The 16592-nt window shown below is 43.5% G+C and overlaps 1 protein-coding gene across 2 annotated transcripts in view; it reads right to left on the bottom strand.

The window, feature by feature from the left end:
- Positions 1–2402: 2402 nt before the first annotated feature.
- LOC147465289 (inner membrane protein PPF-1, chloroplastic-like) overlaps positions 2403–16592 on the bottom strand; it is a 40211-nt gene continuing 26021 nt past the window's right edge. Inside the window, exons 9-11 of one of the 2 annotated variants that reach the window (XM_086519273.1) lie at positions 4129–4302; positions 3857–4028; positions 2403–2954 (exon numbers count right to left, since the gene is read on the bottom strand). In XM_086519273.1, the coding sequence (XP_086375399.1) occupies positions 2871–2954; positions 3857–4028; positions 4129–4302 (430 nt within the window). In that variant the 3' untranslated portion in view covers positions 2403–2870. Of the gene's footprint in view, positions 3066–3856; positions 4029–4128; positions 4303–16592 lie in introns of both variants that reach the window. The other variant, XM_086519277.1, reaches the window with a different exon arrangement.

Below are 16592 nucleotides of genomic sequence, written 5' to 3'. Positions count from 1 at the left end.
GGCCCATTACGATATCCTAGCTGGAATTCATGTAGACTAGAAAATGATATACACCCAGAAGCAAACAAAACAGACCAAAGGCCACACAGCAATCCTTCCCTTGGGGTTTAAGCTATGATACTTGACATAATGAAAAGAGCACACTCCAATCCAGGAGAAGAATGACATCCCCAATTCAAGACATAGAAAAAACATCTATAGTCTAAGAGGCAAACTACACATCTCTAAAATAAGACACAATCTACAAGATACCTCCCCTCAAAAAAATGTATGCAAGGCCAAAACCATGCTACTGCATGGAATCTTCCATAAATGGTACAAACCTTCGATATGAAGCAATCCTTGGGTAGGTGTCCTTTGCCATATTTTAGAAATATTTTATTGAATACAACTACTAATACTCTTCCCCGTGATGGTTGATGTCTTCTTTGCTTCTTCTCTTTAAACTGTCAAGAATGAATGACAACTTGCATATCAGAGTTTGGGTCTTTTTTCTCAATGGTAGTGACAATATGATCAGAATTAGAGGGCAACGCACCCGATAAAATGGCAATCTATTCTCTTCAAGCACATCACATTTCACATATGCCATGTATGAAACCCGTCACTATTCTACCTATTAATTCCATTTTCTCCCATAAGTGTAGTAGAGGGGTCTTAATCTAGAAGAATATCCTTTGATTGGTGTCTAGCCTCTTCACAAAAGCACAATAATGTAATCATCTCCATAGAGAAATGAAAAAACACACATGTTTACACTGTTGTGCTTGAGAATGCAAAGATTAAAGCACAATGTAGAGAGAGAGCCACACACACACACATTCTTTGTAGACCTTAGAAATACTCTCCTTGGGATTCAACATTGAGGTATGTGGGAATCCCTTTGAGGTGAGAAAGCCTTTGGTTCAACAGTGGGACTTCACTTTAATACAAAGCACAACACCACTCCTTTTGTGAGACTAGCCCCTTATGAAAATGGCACTTGGTCGTAATATCTTGGGAGCTGGCTGTGTGAAACCATCTTAGCAAAGCCGCTCAAAATCCAAAGCCAAGTTTAAATATATTTGAAATCCACGCAAGCTCCCCCAAAAAAGTGGACTTTTGAGTACAATCCCTTGCCCAGAATAGCGATTGCCATTAATAAACTAACCATTTTTCCCATATGGGCTTCTTTAGAGAGAGAGAGAGAGAGAGAGAGTCAAAAGAAAAGCTTTTATGCTTTATTCGTTAGTGCTTCTCCCACACACACACAACATTGAGAGCATGCAGAAGAGGCTTGATAGCCATGCAATGACACACAAAGGTATCTTGAAGATTGGCAAATTTTAAACTTCAAAATTCTTGTTTACTTTAATTCTAAGATTTACAAGTTTAAAATTTTATATTTATTATTGATTATTGATGGGCAAGCAGAAGTTTAAAATTCTTATTGATGTCAGATCCATTGTCGAATCTTTGCTTCATGTTTGCAAGTAGATTCCATAGCCTTTAGGACTTTCAGTGTATGCCTCCTCTGCTTCATGCTTGCAGATAGATTCCACAACCTTTAGGCCTTTCAGTGTATGCCTCCTTGGTTTAAAAGTTTGTCCTTCCTTGAAAGAATTTGTTTGATCTTGATTTGGTCGCGTAAGGGAAATAAGAGAGCCCAAGAATTAACATAGAACTTTTAGACATGCATAGCTCTTGGTTGAGGACAAGAAATATAGGACTTGGAACATTCATTCTTGATGGCAAGATCTATATGCACAGCTCGATGGCCATAGAATGCTCCTCCACAACTCGGTCAAGATGAAAGCTTTCAAAAAACACATTATTGTCGAATGTTAAAATTGGAAAGCAAAGTGCCAAAATAGTTTAAACCTCGTGAAGCCCCAATTTAAAATTCTTTTAGACTCTTCAAAAACTTTTTGAAATTCGTCAGCATGCACAAGAGGTTGGTTTAATTTTTGTTTTTTGAAATTGAAGAGGTCAGTTTTTGTTTTGGTTTTGGTTTCTATTTCTTTGATACTCTACGGGAACATATATAGAGCTTTACTTTAAGAGCTTGCATTTAATCACCCAGTAGCCTCACCCCAATCAAGCTGTATCGCCTCACTTTGATACCGCTATTGCTATTAGCATCAGCTCATGACCTTGAGAGGGCTTAAGCAAGCTCACAAAGAGAGGGCAAGATGCTGATTAATTTCAGTTTTCGTGTGTCTTCACACTCTTCTTCTCAAGTTTTGGGATAATGAGTAGCTTTGCTTTTCTCAAGTTCAAGGTTTAGCATTAGACTGACAAAAAATGATTTAAAGAAACACCCCGTCCACCACTCAAAGCCATCATTTTCCCGAGCTAAAAAAACACAACCAAACACCAAGGCATTTCAAAACTGCTGGCCAAACAAATGAAGTATCGACATGGAAGACTGAAAGATACTCATCCTCCATACATAGGAAAAACTACTCAAGTTGTACTAGTAATACTGAACAATACGACCCATCAGCTTACACAACAAAGTGCAAGCACATTACAAATTGTACTGAGATCCGCGAATCACTACACAAGAGAGACAAATGGTGAATCTGAGCGTTACAATAGCGCACCGCAGTTACCCTACCTTCCAATAGCAAAGGCTTTGTATTACAATGAATCAATCGAAGCCCTTTCCAAATTCTCAACATTCTCTATTACAAATTGGCCCTTTTTACAGCTCTGCCTGCAACAAAACTTCGCAAGCGTCAATGCCCTCACCCGTTTACACATTAGCTAGCTAGTACACATCCTTAGCTCTCGTAAAACCAAGTACAGAGGGCTACAAAGGATTCCTCACAGACCAAGGAGCCATATTGAGGGGTACATTTTGGTGCACTAAAATGCACAGGCCCCTACTAAGCAGTTCGTTTCCTCTTTGAGCGTTTGCCCCTTTTAGTCCCCGAAGACTCGCTGCGATTATACATCTCCTCGAGGGAGTCCTGCAATCCAAAACAAGGAGCATCGATACTTCTGTGATAATTTTTGCACATCGTTTTGTCTCAATAGGTCCGTTGTGAGTCTTGGAGACCTTCAGCATAATATTTGGGTTCCTGTTTTTCCAATAAGAACATAGAGAGAAGTCAAGGGCCCATGAACGGGGCGTTCGCTCTATGTAAAAGTATTATATGACCCTACGTCCAAGGGGTTTTATAAGAATTCCTTATCTGTGAGTTTCTCATGATTATAACACACCCTTTCCGTAATTTTCTTTTTGGAGTTCCTTAAATGATATCCCTTTGTTAGTAAAAATGTGAATATATTTGAAATTAAAAATGTCCTTATGTTGAACCAACGTGATAGGGACATATATTATAGGTGAACCCCCTAGGCCCCATGCAAGTGACTTTTTCATGATTATAACACACCCTATCTCTATTCTATCTGTTAAAAAAAAATTGAAGTTCCTTACATGATACCCTGAGTAAATGTTACAATATTTGAAGTGAAAAATATCCTTCAGTTGAGCCCACGTGATCGGTACATATAATATAGGTGACCCCCCCCCCCCCCCCCCCCCCCCCCCCCCCCCCCCCCCCCCCAACACATGAAAGTGTACACTAAGATGCAATAACAGGAGTAACCCGCCACCTCAAAAGTCTTCTCTGATTGAGATCAAGTGGGTGTGTAAGGTTTATGTCATACCTGACTGGTATGCATTTCGTCATTGCATACACAGTCCCAGGTAGCATGGACACTTGAACCTAGGAGTGTATAACATGCAGGCACACAGCTAAGCATCACATGTATGAACACAAATGCCAAAACTCAAAAAGCATGTCCTGGTTTGATTCTTTGTGGCCACCGAAGGACAACCTTCCAATGCCCACCCCTTTTCTCTTACCTTAGCAGAAGATATATCCATTGTCTCATCATCTGTTTCGTCCCCCTCATCATCCGTGACACTATCTCTGTCTGTCTCAGATGCTGCAACAGCTTCATTCTCAGAAGCCTTTTTCAAAGCTTCCGCCCGCTCTGCTTTTCGACGAGCTTCCTCCATTTTCAGCTGCCTGAATCTGCACATAATGCACAAACAACCTTGTAATCCAAGCTGATCATCCCCACAAGAGATCGAACACTCTTGCTTTTGCAGGAATAAGGCAAACAAGTGTCCACCTTTCCCCACGGGTGTCCTTTGTCTCTAAAATTGGTGCAGGAGCTGGAGCACTTGAGCGGAGCGCTTGTCGCGCACTTATAATTTCCCCTCCTTCCACACTAGTAGGAGGTTTGGCAACACCACCTTTGCGTAACAACAGTTGTTGCCCGGTGCTTAAGATATTATTTGTTAACCTAAAAACAGGAAACCACCAGAAACTGCTGTCAGATGTCAGACTACAGGGGGCACACTTGTAAATTTATGTTGAAAGCAAATACAATCTTCCTCTACAAACTCGCCCTCACAACAAAATGTAGAAAACATAAATTATAGCCTTTGTTACTCTCCTGGCCCAACAAACATGCCATACAAATAAATAAGCATGCTACTCTTGCACCACACTTCCTATCAATGTAAGGTCAAAAAATCCTGAATTTCCGACCTGTGACGAGGCCAAAGAGGGAACAAGAATAAAACCTATTAAAACTTTAAAAACTGATAGATAAAACCATCAACAGACTAGCACAAACTTTTAAGAGATAAATGTTTTAGTTGAAACAGATATAATTCAAATAAGGAGACAGCTCCCAAAATAACAAGATGAGATGTAGAACAAATGACTAGAGCTTGTGGGTATGAAATGAACTTAAACGTAACCAAAAACAGAAATTCTAACTAAAGTATGAGGGCCATGAACATAACTGCAGTTGATCCCTAATAGTAAGTGTGCAACTTTCAAGGAGAAGCTATGAAACCACTCCAAAAAAAAAAAGAAAGGGAAGCACCACAAAACAACACAAAAGCCTGAACCTTTAAAATTTTTTGCCATGCCACCTTTAGTTCACTAGGTGTATTGAAAGATCATCAGCATAAGCATAGACAAATGCTGACATCAGTCTAATGGCCAAAAGCAGATGAGGATCCACTAGAAGTTGAATTCCAGAGTGGAACTTATTTCAGAAGTGAAAAGCAAACACAGCCATGCTAAGGGCTAGCATTTGAAGGGCTGTTGCAATCACCAAAGAGAATGGCATAGAAGATAGGCAAGTAACACTTGCACATTTCTCATGTCTTGACTCTCCACACCAGGAAGTTGCTCATTTAGCAGGAAATCTCTCCAAAGACGAAACACTGGTAGCATCCATCTATCTTCCAAGATGGAGACCTTCCTAGTATGATTACAGGCAAATGTTACAAAAACCTAACATTCACTGCAGGATGCACTCAGAGCAATACATAAGCACATATGAGACACCAAAGGTGACAATTTTTTACTAGCTTTGTTTGCGTTGTTTATTCTTTCCTCTTCTCTTGCATAAGATAGGATCTTTGAGTTTGTGCACAATTCTAGGACTTCTATCAAAAGTTAGGCTTGAGGTACTATGGCCCTTATCAGGTATTATAAGTGATTAGCAATATCTTGGGCAATTCAAAATGCCTGTCATGTGTCATAGGTAAAGTTATTAATTGGTACTTGTTGGTCAAGTTTCAGAACTACTCCACAATCAATGCAGAGTCAATGACGGAGAGTTTCTGTAGGGCAGATTAACCTAAATAGTTAACTTTAACTTAAATCTCTATCATTTGAGCCAACCATTACCAGGGCTTTGACATGTTCAACACTAGGGTCTGGAGCAGTCTTGTTGCTCAAGGGGGGAGCGAGTTCACTACTTAGTCACCGCTTATGTGCCTAGAGGTTGCTTAAGGTGCAGGAACCGATTGGACTGATAGCGTGGTCGCCAAAGGACTTCCATCATGCAAAAGTTGCATTTTAGCACACATTCTAAACTATAAAAGACGCCTTTTAGTTTGAAACTTTTTGGCAAAAAACCTTCAGCTTTTTGGAGTTTTTTACCAAAGAGTTTAAGACATTTAGAAAAAAAAATTAATAAGCATGAAAGTGTGACTGTTTCTGACGTTTTTTGAATTAATGGAGCTTTGCCCACACTAGAGATTTTATTAGATCGGTTATGTCTGTGTGTGCGCTGTGTTGCACACTTCTAGAATCTGGAGTCTGAAGATCAATTTGCAGAGCAAAAAATTGCTGTCACACATCCAGATTTCAGATTTGCACAGCATCTTCAAGGACAGTGACATAGAGAGACAGAGACATAAGAAAACACACACACACACACGCACAGGTCGCCTGCCATCCCTCGCATGCCCCCAACCCGCCCAGCCATCACACAGTGTCACAAACTAATGACGTGGCATGTCCACCCGGAAATTGACTGCAGTAGTGTTATAAGTTGGAAATTCCAACTAATAGGGTCCCATCTGATGGGGCCTTGGGGACACGAGAGAAATAAAGAGGGAGAGGGAGATCGCGGAAATTGCTAACGTGGCAGCTGTACGGACGCTCCGCGTTTCGCGCTGGCTGATGACGCGGTAGCTATACGGAATTCCACGATTTGCGCTGCAGCCTGAAGGCAGCCCCAGCTTTTTAGCGATGATGCTTTTGAGTTTGAAGCTTTTCATGTATTTCTTTTGGGCCCTTTAAATATGAACTGAGAGGGCCTCTACACTCAGCCTTGCTGACGAGCAGCTGAGCAAAAGCACCCTCGGACTTTGTAACTTTGCTCAAGCATTAATATAAAAATAAATACCAAAAGAGGTGCCAGACTTTGGGGCCAATACCTCAAGGCACGGAACTACATCGGGCCGTGTCGACTCGAGTGAATTGTGATTAAGTTTGTGAAGTGTTTGTGATTCTCTCGTGTGTCGTGCCAGATTCCCAACTTGGAGTGTCCAAGTCTGTTACAGTGGTATCAAAACTTGGTCGATTTTTCCTTCCACCGGGAAAATCCAATCCATTTTTACCGTGACACATGGATTCAGGTGTTGAAGGCCACAAGAATCAAACGAACCCACCCGACAATTCTGGATCGGGTGAAAGCACGGAAAATCCTAATGGAACAGCAGACAAAGAGTACGGGCCACCCAAGCCTACAGAGTACGAACGAATGGAGATGCAGCGTCAACAGCAAGTTGATGCTTGCGCAAAGCAGATGCTCCAATATTGGAAGGATCCCCGGTATGCGAAATTTTTGACCCCGCACTCGATGAATGAAATGCATTCCCGATGGCATACAGCATCGAATCACCCTTAAAAGTCAGCTCTGAAGAAACCTCATGTTCTCTGAAGAAACCTCATGTTCTCTGAAGAAACCTCATGTTCCACGAATGTTCACCGAAGATGAACTCGACAACGTTGTTGAAAGACGAATCAACCAACTTCTAGGGGCCACGACACGGTTGACACCTATGGTCATGTACGACAGGTACACGTACGAAGATGTGCGGTACTAATCGAACTAAACAAAATTAAGACGTACGTTGACGTAACGTATGATGCAAACCAAAAAAAAATATCATATATCTTTAGAGCCTATAGGAGAGACTAAACCAAGAAGTAGGTTTAAAGGGGGGGGGGGGGGGGGAGAGAGAGAGAGAGAGAGAGAGAGAGAGACTATGCAATGTATGTGTTAGGTGCAACGGAATGAATTGTTTGCGCTTTGCTCAAGATGAGTGCTCCGAACTGTGCTCAAGGTTCCTTTTAGTTCTTAAGGAAGGGAGAGCATTCCGTTCTTAATAGAAAGTGCTATGATCACAAACAAAGTGAATGGACATGTGCGTGCAAGTGAATGAGACTGAGAGATAGAGAGAGAAGAGAGATACGACACCAGAGACGTTGTAAAACCCTCCTCCGAAGGCCCACTCTCGTCGGCGAGAGTGGTCTACTTTTAGATTGCACAAAGTGGTACAATGCGTATGCAATGGACTGATGCAACTTGGGACTATGCCGATGACGACGACGGTGATGACGATGACGACTTTATGGCTGAAATCTGTGGTCTTCTATCTGCTGAATTTTGGGACTGTTTCGGTGGCTGAAAATGACTGTTTTGGCTGCGTTTTTATGGCTGAAAATGGGGGTTCTTCTGCAACCAATTAGGGCTGATTCTGCTGCTGTCCAATAGGGCTGAAAACTCTGGCCTTTTCGCTGCAGATTGGCTGAAAACCAAAAACGCTGATTTGACTTCCTAGCGTTAGTGAAAACGCTATGCAGTTCTGATGTGCTGGCGAAGACAGGGAGGCTGAAAACGCCAGGGATCTGGTGTTGACGATGGTATGCAAAAACGCTACACAAGCTGGTGATGATGGCGATGATGCAACTGAGAAACGCTGGGGCTGATGTGTCTATGGTGAGGATGGAGGAACCAAAACGCCAAGGGGTTACTGCTGGGGGTTCTGATGAGAAGGTGCCTGTTGAGCATGTGCTCCTGCTGCCTCTTCTGCCAGAAAGTGCTAACTTGGGTTTGCTTATACATTAACTTAGCAAAATTGCCCTACCTACTTTTGTTGGAAAGTCACTTAAAAATAATAAGTCAAAATACCAAAAATAGGGAAAATAGGCTAAATGCACTGGAAAATTCCCTTGACTGAATCTGATGGATTCTGAAGGGAATACTGATGATCATGCTGTGTGCAACCAGAGGATATGCATCTATACCAAGTGACTGGGCATGCACGGTCTACGAATAGACTCACAAAAGTGCTAGATCACTTCTAATCTAGACTGACTAGACTCACTGAACCCTGATCATGGTGTAGCTTGTCCATGGACACATAGGGCTGGATGTGTCACGTGACATCCCCTCCTTTTCAAAGCGAGGTACTGATACCGAATTGTATGGCGTCGAGGGAGATCACCAATAGCATCCGGAATCCTGGAAGGGACTTTCGCCGGCCCACTTTGATGTGTGGGTCGTGCGGTACTTGAACTTCATAAAGGTCTGCAACGCTTGCTTCTTTGGGCCGTGCCGAAAGCGACATTCTTTTGTGGCTCCTTCCTTGCTTCAACTTCGTCTAGAGACCTGCTTGTTTCGTCTTCAAGAATCTCCATGGCTGAAAATTCCTGAAACCATTTCCAACTAAAAACCATGAACATACCCATTCCATGTAAAGTGAAGGGAAAAAATCGTGTCTTCTCTAAAGACTGGGTATGCAATGTAGATGAACATAGAGACGGAGTGACAACCCGTTCATCAAACACATGCAAACAATGAGATCGAATCTTTCGCTTATGATCTATAGCAATCAACTGTGGCAATTCACAACAGAAATGCCCATGCTTGGTGCTCATACTATTATGTGCTCGTTCGGAAACTGTGTCATGCCAAGAAAGAGACATGGAGTGTGACTTCCTGACAAACATACTTTTCAGCTTTTCATGAAAAATCCGCATACATTCGTGCTCATCCATGAGAGAAACGTGCTCGACATACAATATGTCATGCCTAGGAAAAGGGATCACATAACGATGCTGACTAAAATACAGAAAACGATGACGAATGAAACATTTGAACAATGCGTGCGTATTAATCATGCAAACACATAATACTTCCTATGATGGTTCTTGAGACTGAGGCTCAAGAGTCACGATCGCTTCTTCATGATTGATCGAATCTGCAACGAGGTTAGCTTCGCTAGAAAAAGCATCAACTAACTCATCATCCTTGTGAACAATCATGTCTTGTTCATGCAACTCATCATGCTCATCATTATCATCCAAATCATCATGCTGATCATTGTCAATCAAATCATCATGCTTTTCACACTCATGCAAATCCTATGTGTCATGCTTTGGAGAAGAAGAGACTGAGAGAGTCTCCTTTTCCCGAATCCTTTCAATCTTGTCCTGCATATTAGCAATGAGAGATGGAGAATGAGCAATGTCCTCTCCATGAATGACTATAGGAGAATCCCTTTTGGCATTGAGAGTTAAACTGTTAGCCTCAAAATCAATGAGAGTGTTAGTATCACGAAACCATCGAATGCCCAAAATCATATCACATCCTGAGAGAGGAGAAACAACAAATCTTCTAGTAAAGGCAGTCTGTTGAATTGCAAACAACACATCAAGGCACTCCTCCGTGATGAGAGCGTCCATACTGGGACGAAAGCCAGAGACCTCGATAGGAGATCTCGGACTAACTTCGAGGCGGGCTCTCTCAACAAGAAAGGAACTGATCACATCATGCATACTACCTGGGTCAGACAATATGGCAAAACGGTGCCCCGACGTACGACCATAACATTTAATGAGAGAATCATCAATGGGAGGGTCATGAGAAACTTGGGGCACACTCGTGTTATCATTCATTGCATTGTGACGGAGGAAGTGGGTTCTGTGGATTCTTTAGATTCATTTGCTTCAAGCTTAGAACATGTTCTTTTTATGTGACCCTTAATGTGACAATGAAAACAACAACCTTCCTTAGAATAAGTGCTTTTCTCTTCCGACGTGATGTATCCTCCTACAATTCCTTGTGCTACCTTTTCATCTGGAGTAAGCTTAGGTTTAGCAATTGTGTTAGCCTTACCCTTGGATTCAGTTGAAGAATTCTTTTCTGAGAGACTGTTGGAAGATTGGTTAGAAGAGTTACCATTCTTACCGTTCTTACCGTTCTGAGGGTTCTGAGAAGTCTGCGAGGTACTTGTGGAATTCTTGTTGTCCTTAGGCTTTCCCTTGTTGTGCTTCATCTCTTGTGCGAGAGCAATCGCCCCCGCCTTGTTGAGATCGATTGGATCGAGTACCTCGACATCGTACTTGATATACTCATCTAATCCAAAGAGAAAAGCCTCTTTGCGCTCATCATCCGATTTTCGTAATTGAGTGCCTAGCTGCAAAACACGGTTAGAAAAAGACATGACTGGCATACCATTTTGCTTGAGAGAGCGCCAATCGTCCTTCAATCGTGCGAGGTACTGAGGTGGCATAAACCGCGCCTTGAGCTTGTCTTGGAAATTAGCCCAATTGAAGGAAAGGGACGTGTGTTCGTCGGCTTCCTCTAGGTGCGCGGCTAACTGTGCCTCTTGCCATGTGTGGTACCAATTGATGGCATCACCGGCAAGGTACATAGCTGCCGTCAAAACTTTGCTATTTCCTGTCTTCTTAGTTGTCGCCAAATAAGCATTAAATTGATGCAACCAAGAATGAATAACCGTAGCATCCATCTTACCGTCATACTTACTGAAAGTCAACTTCTCTGTGACTGGATGGTTGGAATCCACATCGTGGCTTATGCCACTTGATGAACTCCCACGATCTTTGGGTGGTTCGGTCTTCGAGGCAAGTGCCTGTCGAACCAATTCTTAAGTTCGTAGTGAGCTTCACGCTCGACCTCCAAGGCCGCGCTTCGTGCTATTGCTTCCTCCTTTCTTAGTTCTTTTCTTTCTTTTCGTGCGTTTCGTACGCGTTTTAAAGCAAGGCGATTGTCTTCTTGTTGTGCGGCAAATCTTGCGTTTCTTTCGTCGCGCTCGCGGTCCTTAGCTACTTGCTCACGGTCCTTAGCTGCTTGTTCTGCGGCAAGTCTTGCAATTCTTTCGTCACGCTCACGGTCCTTAGCTTCTTGTTGTTCTGCTTTGCTTGTGAGTTGTGCCAACGCAACTCGATTTGTTTCTTGTTGTTGTTCCATCATGTCCAACATCGACTTGACCATCATCTCCATAGGAGTTAGTACAACTCGTGGCATAGATGGCGAAAAGGAAGAGTCGAAAAAGTCTCCTGGTGGGGAAAAATCTTCGCAGCCTCTCTCATGCTCATCACCTGTATGCGAAGTATCCATTCCGCTTCGGGTGACGACCATGCACTATGATCTTTGGTTCTTAAGTTCACGAGGAACTTGGGTTCTTGAGGGTCTTAGTTCTTGGGTTCTTGGGTTCTTGAAGATCTTGAGGTTCTTGAGGTTTTCTTTCGCTTGCAAATCGCGTTTGAGAAGGATCTTCTCTTCACCCGAGTTCTACTCTTTTCCGCAGGCGCACCCCTTGGCGGCCTTGCACTCACACCAAGGTTGCTTTTTCCCACCTCACATCGATTGGACGGCCGCTAAGTGCACGGTCTGCTCTCAATGAGTGAAAAGAGACACAAGGGGAGGTTGGACAAGCCCTTCTTTCTTGGGATTCCTGTCACTCTTCAACAAAACACGATTAGGAATTGACACGCCCAAGCGAACTTGGGTTCGTGCGACCTCAACAAGCAAAAAAAATTCTTGTGGTTCTTGTGGTTCTTTCCTTGAGTGATACAGAACATTGCCAAAGCTCTGATGCCAATGTAAGGTGCAGCGGAATGAATTGTTTGCGCTTTGCTCAAGATGAGTGCTCCGAACTGTGCTCAAGGTTCTTATGGAAGGGAGAGCCTTCCGTTCTTAATAGAAAGTGCTATGATCACAAACAAAGTGAATGGACATGTGCGTGCAAGTGAATGAGACTGAGAGATAGAGAGAGAAGAGAGATACGACACCAGAGACGTTGTAAAACCCTCCTCCGAAGGCCCCACTCTCGTCGGTGAGAGTGGTCTACTTTTTGATTGCACAAAATGGCACAATGCGTATGCAATGGACTGCTGCAACTTGGGACTATGCCGATGACGACGACGGTGATGACGACGACGACTTTATGGCTGAAATCTGTGGTCTTCTATCTGCTGATTTTCGCGACTGTTTCGATGGCTGAAAATGACTGTTTTGGCTGCGTTTTTATGGCTGAAAATGGGGGTTCTTCTGCAACCAATTAGGACTGATTCTGCTGCTGTCCAATAGGGCTGAAAACGCTGGCCTTTCTACTGCAGATTGGTTGAAAATCAAAAAAGCTGATTTGACTTCCTAGCGTTAGTGAAAACGCTATGCAGTTCTGATGTGCTGGCGAAGACGGGGAGGCTAAAAACGCCAGGGATCTGGTGCTGACGGTGGTATGCAAAAATGCTACACAAGCTGGTGATGATGGCGATGATGCAACTGAGAAATGCTGGGGCTGATGTGTCTATGGTGAGGATGGAGGAACCAAAACGCCAAGGGGTTACTGCTGGGGGTTCTGCTGAGAAGGTGCCTCTTGAGCATGTGCTCCTGCTGCCTCTTCTGCTAAAAAGTGCTAACTTGGGTTTGCTTATATATTAACTTAGTAAAATTGCCCTACCTACTTTTGTTGGAAAGTCACTTAAAAATAATAAGTCAAAATACCAAAAATAGGGAAAATAGGCTAAATGCCCTGGAAAATTCCCCTAACTGAATCTGATGGATTCTGAAGGGAATACTGATGATCATGTTGTGTGCAACCAGAGGATATGCATCTATACCAAGTGACTGGGCATGCACGGTCTACGAATAGACTCACAAAAGTGCCAGATCACTTCTAATCTAGACAGACTGAACCCTGATCATGGTGTAGCTTGTCCACGGACACATAGGGCTGGATGTGTCACGTGACAGTATGCAATGTGCATCACCCCAAGGCTCCCAAACTGTGTAGCGTCTCAAAAAAAAATGCACCAAACGAGACCCATACCGAACGTACAAATCGTACGGAACAATACGAACGTACTGAAAGTGCGTACATCGTAAAAGGACAACCCTAGGCCACAAGGCATTCGAGGAGACGTGGCAAGGGAGCAAACTACCTTGGTTACTTGGGTCGTCAATCTTCTTTTGCAAGTGCACGAAAACAAAAGAAGCGTGTACGCTTGGAGGATGTGTCCAATTCGTCCTCATCTTCTTCGGATAGTTCCGACAGTTGTTCCTCTTCTGATTCTAGTGATGAGGACAGTACGGGCAAGAAAACCGGCAGTTGTTTCTCTTCTGATTCTAGTGATGAGGACAGTACGGGCAAGAAACGACGAAAGAATCAAAGACATGGAATGAACAAGAATAAGGCCAAGAAAAGGAGATCCCACCGAAGATCCCGGAAATTTTCTGACAATTACGAGGAGGATTCATCCTCTTCTGAGAGTTCGGACTCTGAGGACCAAATGTTTTATTCAAAGAGGAAGCACTTTTATAGAGTCAATCAATATGATTTTCTTGAAGATAAGAACAAGAAGACCAAAGAAGTCAAGGAGGGTGGACAAGCAGAAAAACTTAATACCTTTTTAGGTTTTAGAGATGCTCACTGAGCCCTCGTTTTTATCCAACAATTTGACATAGCTTTTTCTGGAGGACACTACTCGGAGCACTCGAAGATCAGGAGGGCAGCATCTTATTTGAAAGGAAATGCGCGGACTTGGTGGTCCACTCTTCTCCTATGAAAAGAAGCTCCGACAAATGGCTAAAATTTAACCGACATTTTATTTCCTCTTCGCTCACTCAGGAGTACGAACGTGATGTGATTACACCTTGGAATCATCTTCGGATGACCGAGGACAACACTTTGGATTTATATTGCAAGAGGTTTGGGATGCTTTTCTACCTGCCTCTTCTTTCAAAAAGATCAGCTTTAAGCACAAATCAAGCGATTTTGTTGTGGACTTCCCAAAGAAATTCAAGATTATTGCTTGCTACAGAAGTCTGAGTCCATACAGCGACTAATGGACATGCTAAGCAAGGGTTTGCTATGCATTCGGGTAACCTGACTTATCCAACAGATCAACTGTCGACACAAAGGACCGGACAAAATTCGACAAATGACAACAGAAGAAAAGGAAAGTTTCCGAAAAAGAAAGATACTCGACCTCGATTGACAAAGGAATAGAAAGCCGAGTGCCTCAAAGTGGGGAAGTGTTTTGACTGTGGGAAACAAGGACATATATCCCCACGGTGCCCCAAAAAGGCACCCATTGCATAATCAGAAGATAGGCTAGAGAGCTCCAGAACAGCCGAAGAACGTGGAAGAAAAAGAAAGATGAAAGAAGCACTGGTACCACATTGTGTGGGGACCAACCCAGATCAAATGGACAAAAGCACAGAACTTTGTCACGCATGGGGCAAAGTGCGAGATCAAGAAGCCCTCATCTTCTTTGACGGAGGAGCTAAGGCCAACTTCATTTCACCAGAATTGGCGGGTCGACTTGGAATTATGCGAGCCTGAATGGGGCCACAATCCGAGGCTGTTCTAGCGGCACTCGGACGGGATATTGCCATTACACCTGTCATTGGCAAATTTCATTTGCATTGCCAGAGGTATTTAGGGCACGAGGACTTTTACTTCATGCCTTTGGAAGGGCGTGGCGTCCTCCTAGGAATCCCTTAGTTCCACAAGAACAATGCCGTGTTCGATTATAGGGCCAAGAAAGCGACTTTGAGGAATGAGAAGGGTGGAGAAATTGTACTTGATGTAAAGTTGAAGGGCGAGTCTGTCCCACTTGTATCGGCTTCGGCAATTTCCAAATTAATGAAATCCAGTCTTTTTGTTTACTCGATCTTCTTGAAGGAACTGAACGATGAACAAAGGTCAGATATGTCTAAATTAGAAAAGGAACGACAAGAATTCTTACATGCACATGCTGACTGTTCCTATGAGGGACCCAATTGTTCCTCCCGAAAATTGCGGACAGCCTTTGTCAAGTGCAACGGAAAGGTTTAAGGATTTTAGCTCAGATCTAGTAGTTCGCACACACATAAGGTTATTGTACTTCACTTGAGAGAACTGAAAACAATGAAAGAGAGAGAGAGAGAGAGAGAGAGAGAGAGAGAGAGAGAGAGAGAGAGAGAGAGAAGAGAAGAAGAAGAAGAAGAGAGATGACACCGCATGTTGGATCCCAGCCACCCTCAAGTGTCACATGCACATGGCTTTGTGTGCCACAGGACATGCTTCATCGACTTCCAGAGCGAGTTTTTCCCTTCTTGTTGGATAGCAGTGTCTAGAATTCTAGGAAGATTTGTACCAAAAATTTTGTGAGCCTACTCACAGGACCTACATGTCCGGACGAGTCCATTAAATTCGGTTTTCCAGTTTTGAACCCTCTTGCACAGATGTTATTACACTATGGTGGGCATCTGGCAGGACGAGCATCTAGTTCGAGGTTAGAGGAATCCAACTAGCCATCCCTGCGTCAATTGGATTCCTGGGTGGGCAAATGTGGGACAATTTCACCCAAAACTGAACCCCCTCGCCAAACTTATCAACAAATCATTCTAATGATTTATTTGTTGGGTGTGGTGGACGGATTGCCCTACCTAAGCCTAAGTTTATAACCCTATTTTCAGCCCTATAAAGGGAACCCTCAGCCTAGCAAGAGAACACAGATTGCAGAGCGCTAGCAGATGAGCAAGGCAGCCCAACGTTTTTGCCAACATCAGCCCTAGCGTTTTCAGCCTGCAGTCCAGCCAGCATTTTGGGAGTATATCAGCCAGCAATCTCAGCTTGCAGCCCTAGCGCTTCAGTTTCCCTGCCTAGCATTTTCGGTTTTCAGCCCATCTGTCGCAAAGAAGTGTGAGATCTGCTAACGTTAGCCTATTCCAAATGCGGCCCAGTACTTCAGCAGGCCCATTGAGCCTCCCCTCGGCCATTCCCTCGCCGGCATGAATGCTCCATTGCTGTCCATCATCGGTATCGTCGAAATCTGTGTTTTCAGCCCTTCATTCCTCTCACATTGGGAGTGCAAATCAGCCCCTTGGTGGCCATCCGCAATCCCACATCAAGAAGGATCCAAACGTGCATCAAATCAGGCCCGGAGGTGCCTCGTCTTGAGGAGTTACCGCGGCGCTTATGC

The sequence above is a fragment of the Adiantum capillus-veneris genome, chromosome 1, assembly GCF_014529385.1.
Source record: "Adiantum capillus-veneris isolate H3 chromosome 1, ASM1452938v2, whole genome shotgun sequence".
NCBI classification, from domain to species: Eukaryota; Viridiplantae; Streptophyta; class Polypodiopsida; order Polypodiales; family Pteridaceae; genus Adiantum; species Adiantum capillus-veneris.
Note: the sequence above shows the minus strand (reverse complement) of the source record. Positions and strands in the feature narration are given on the sequence as shown.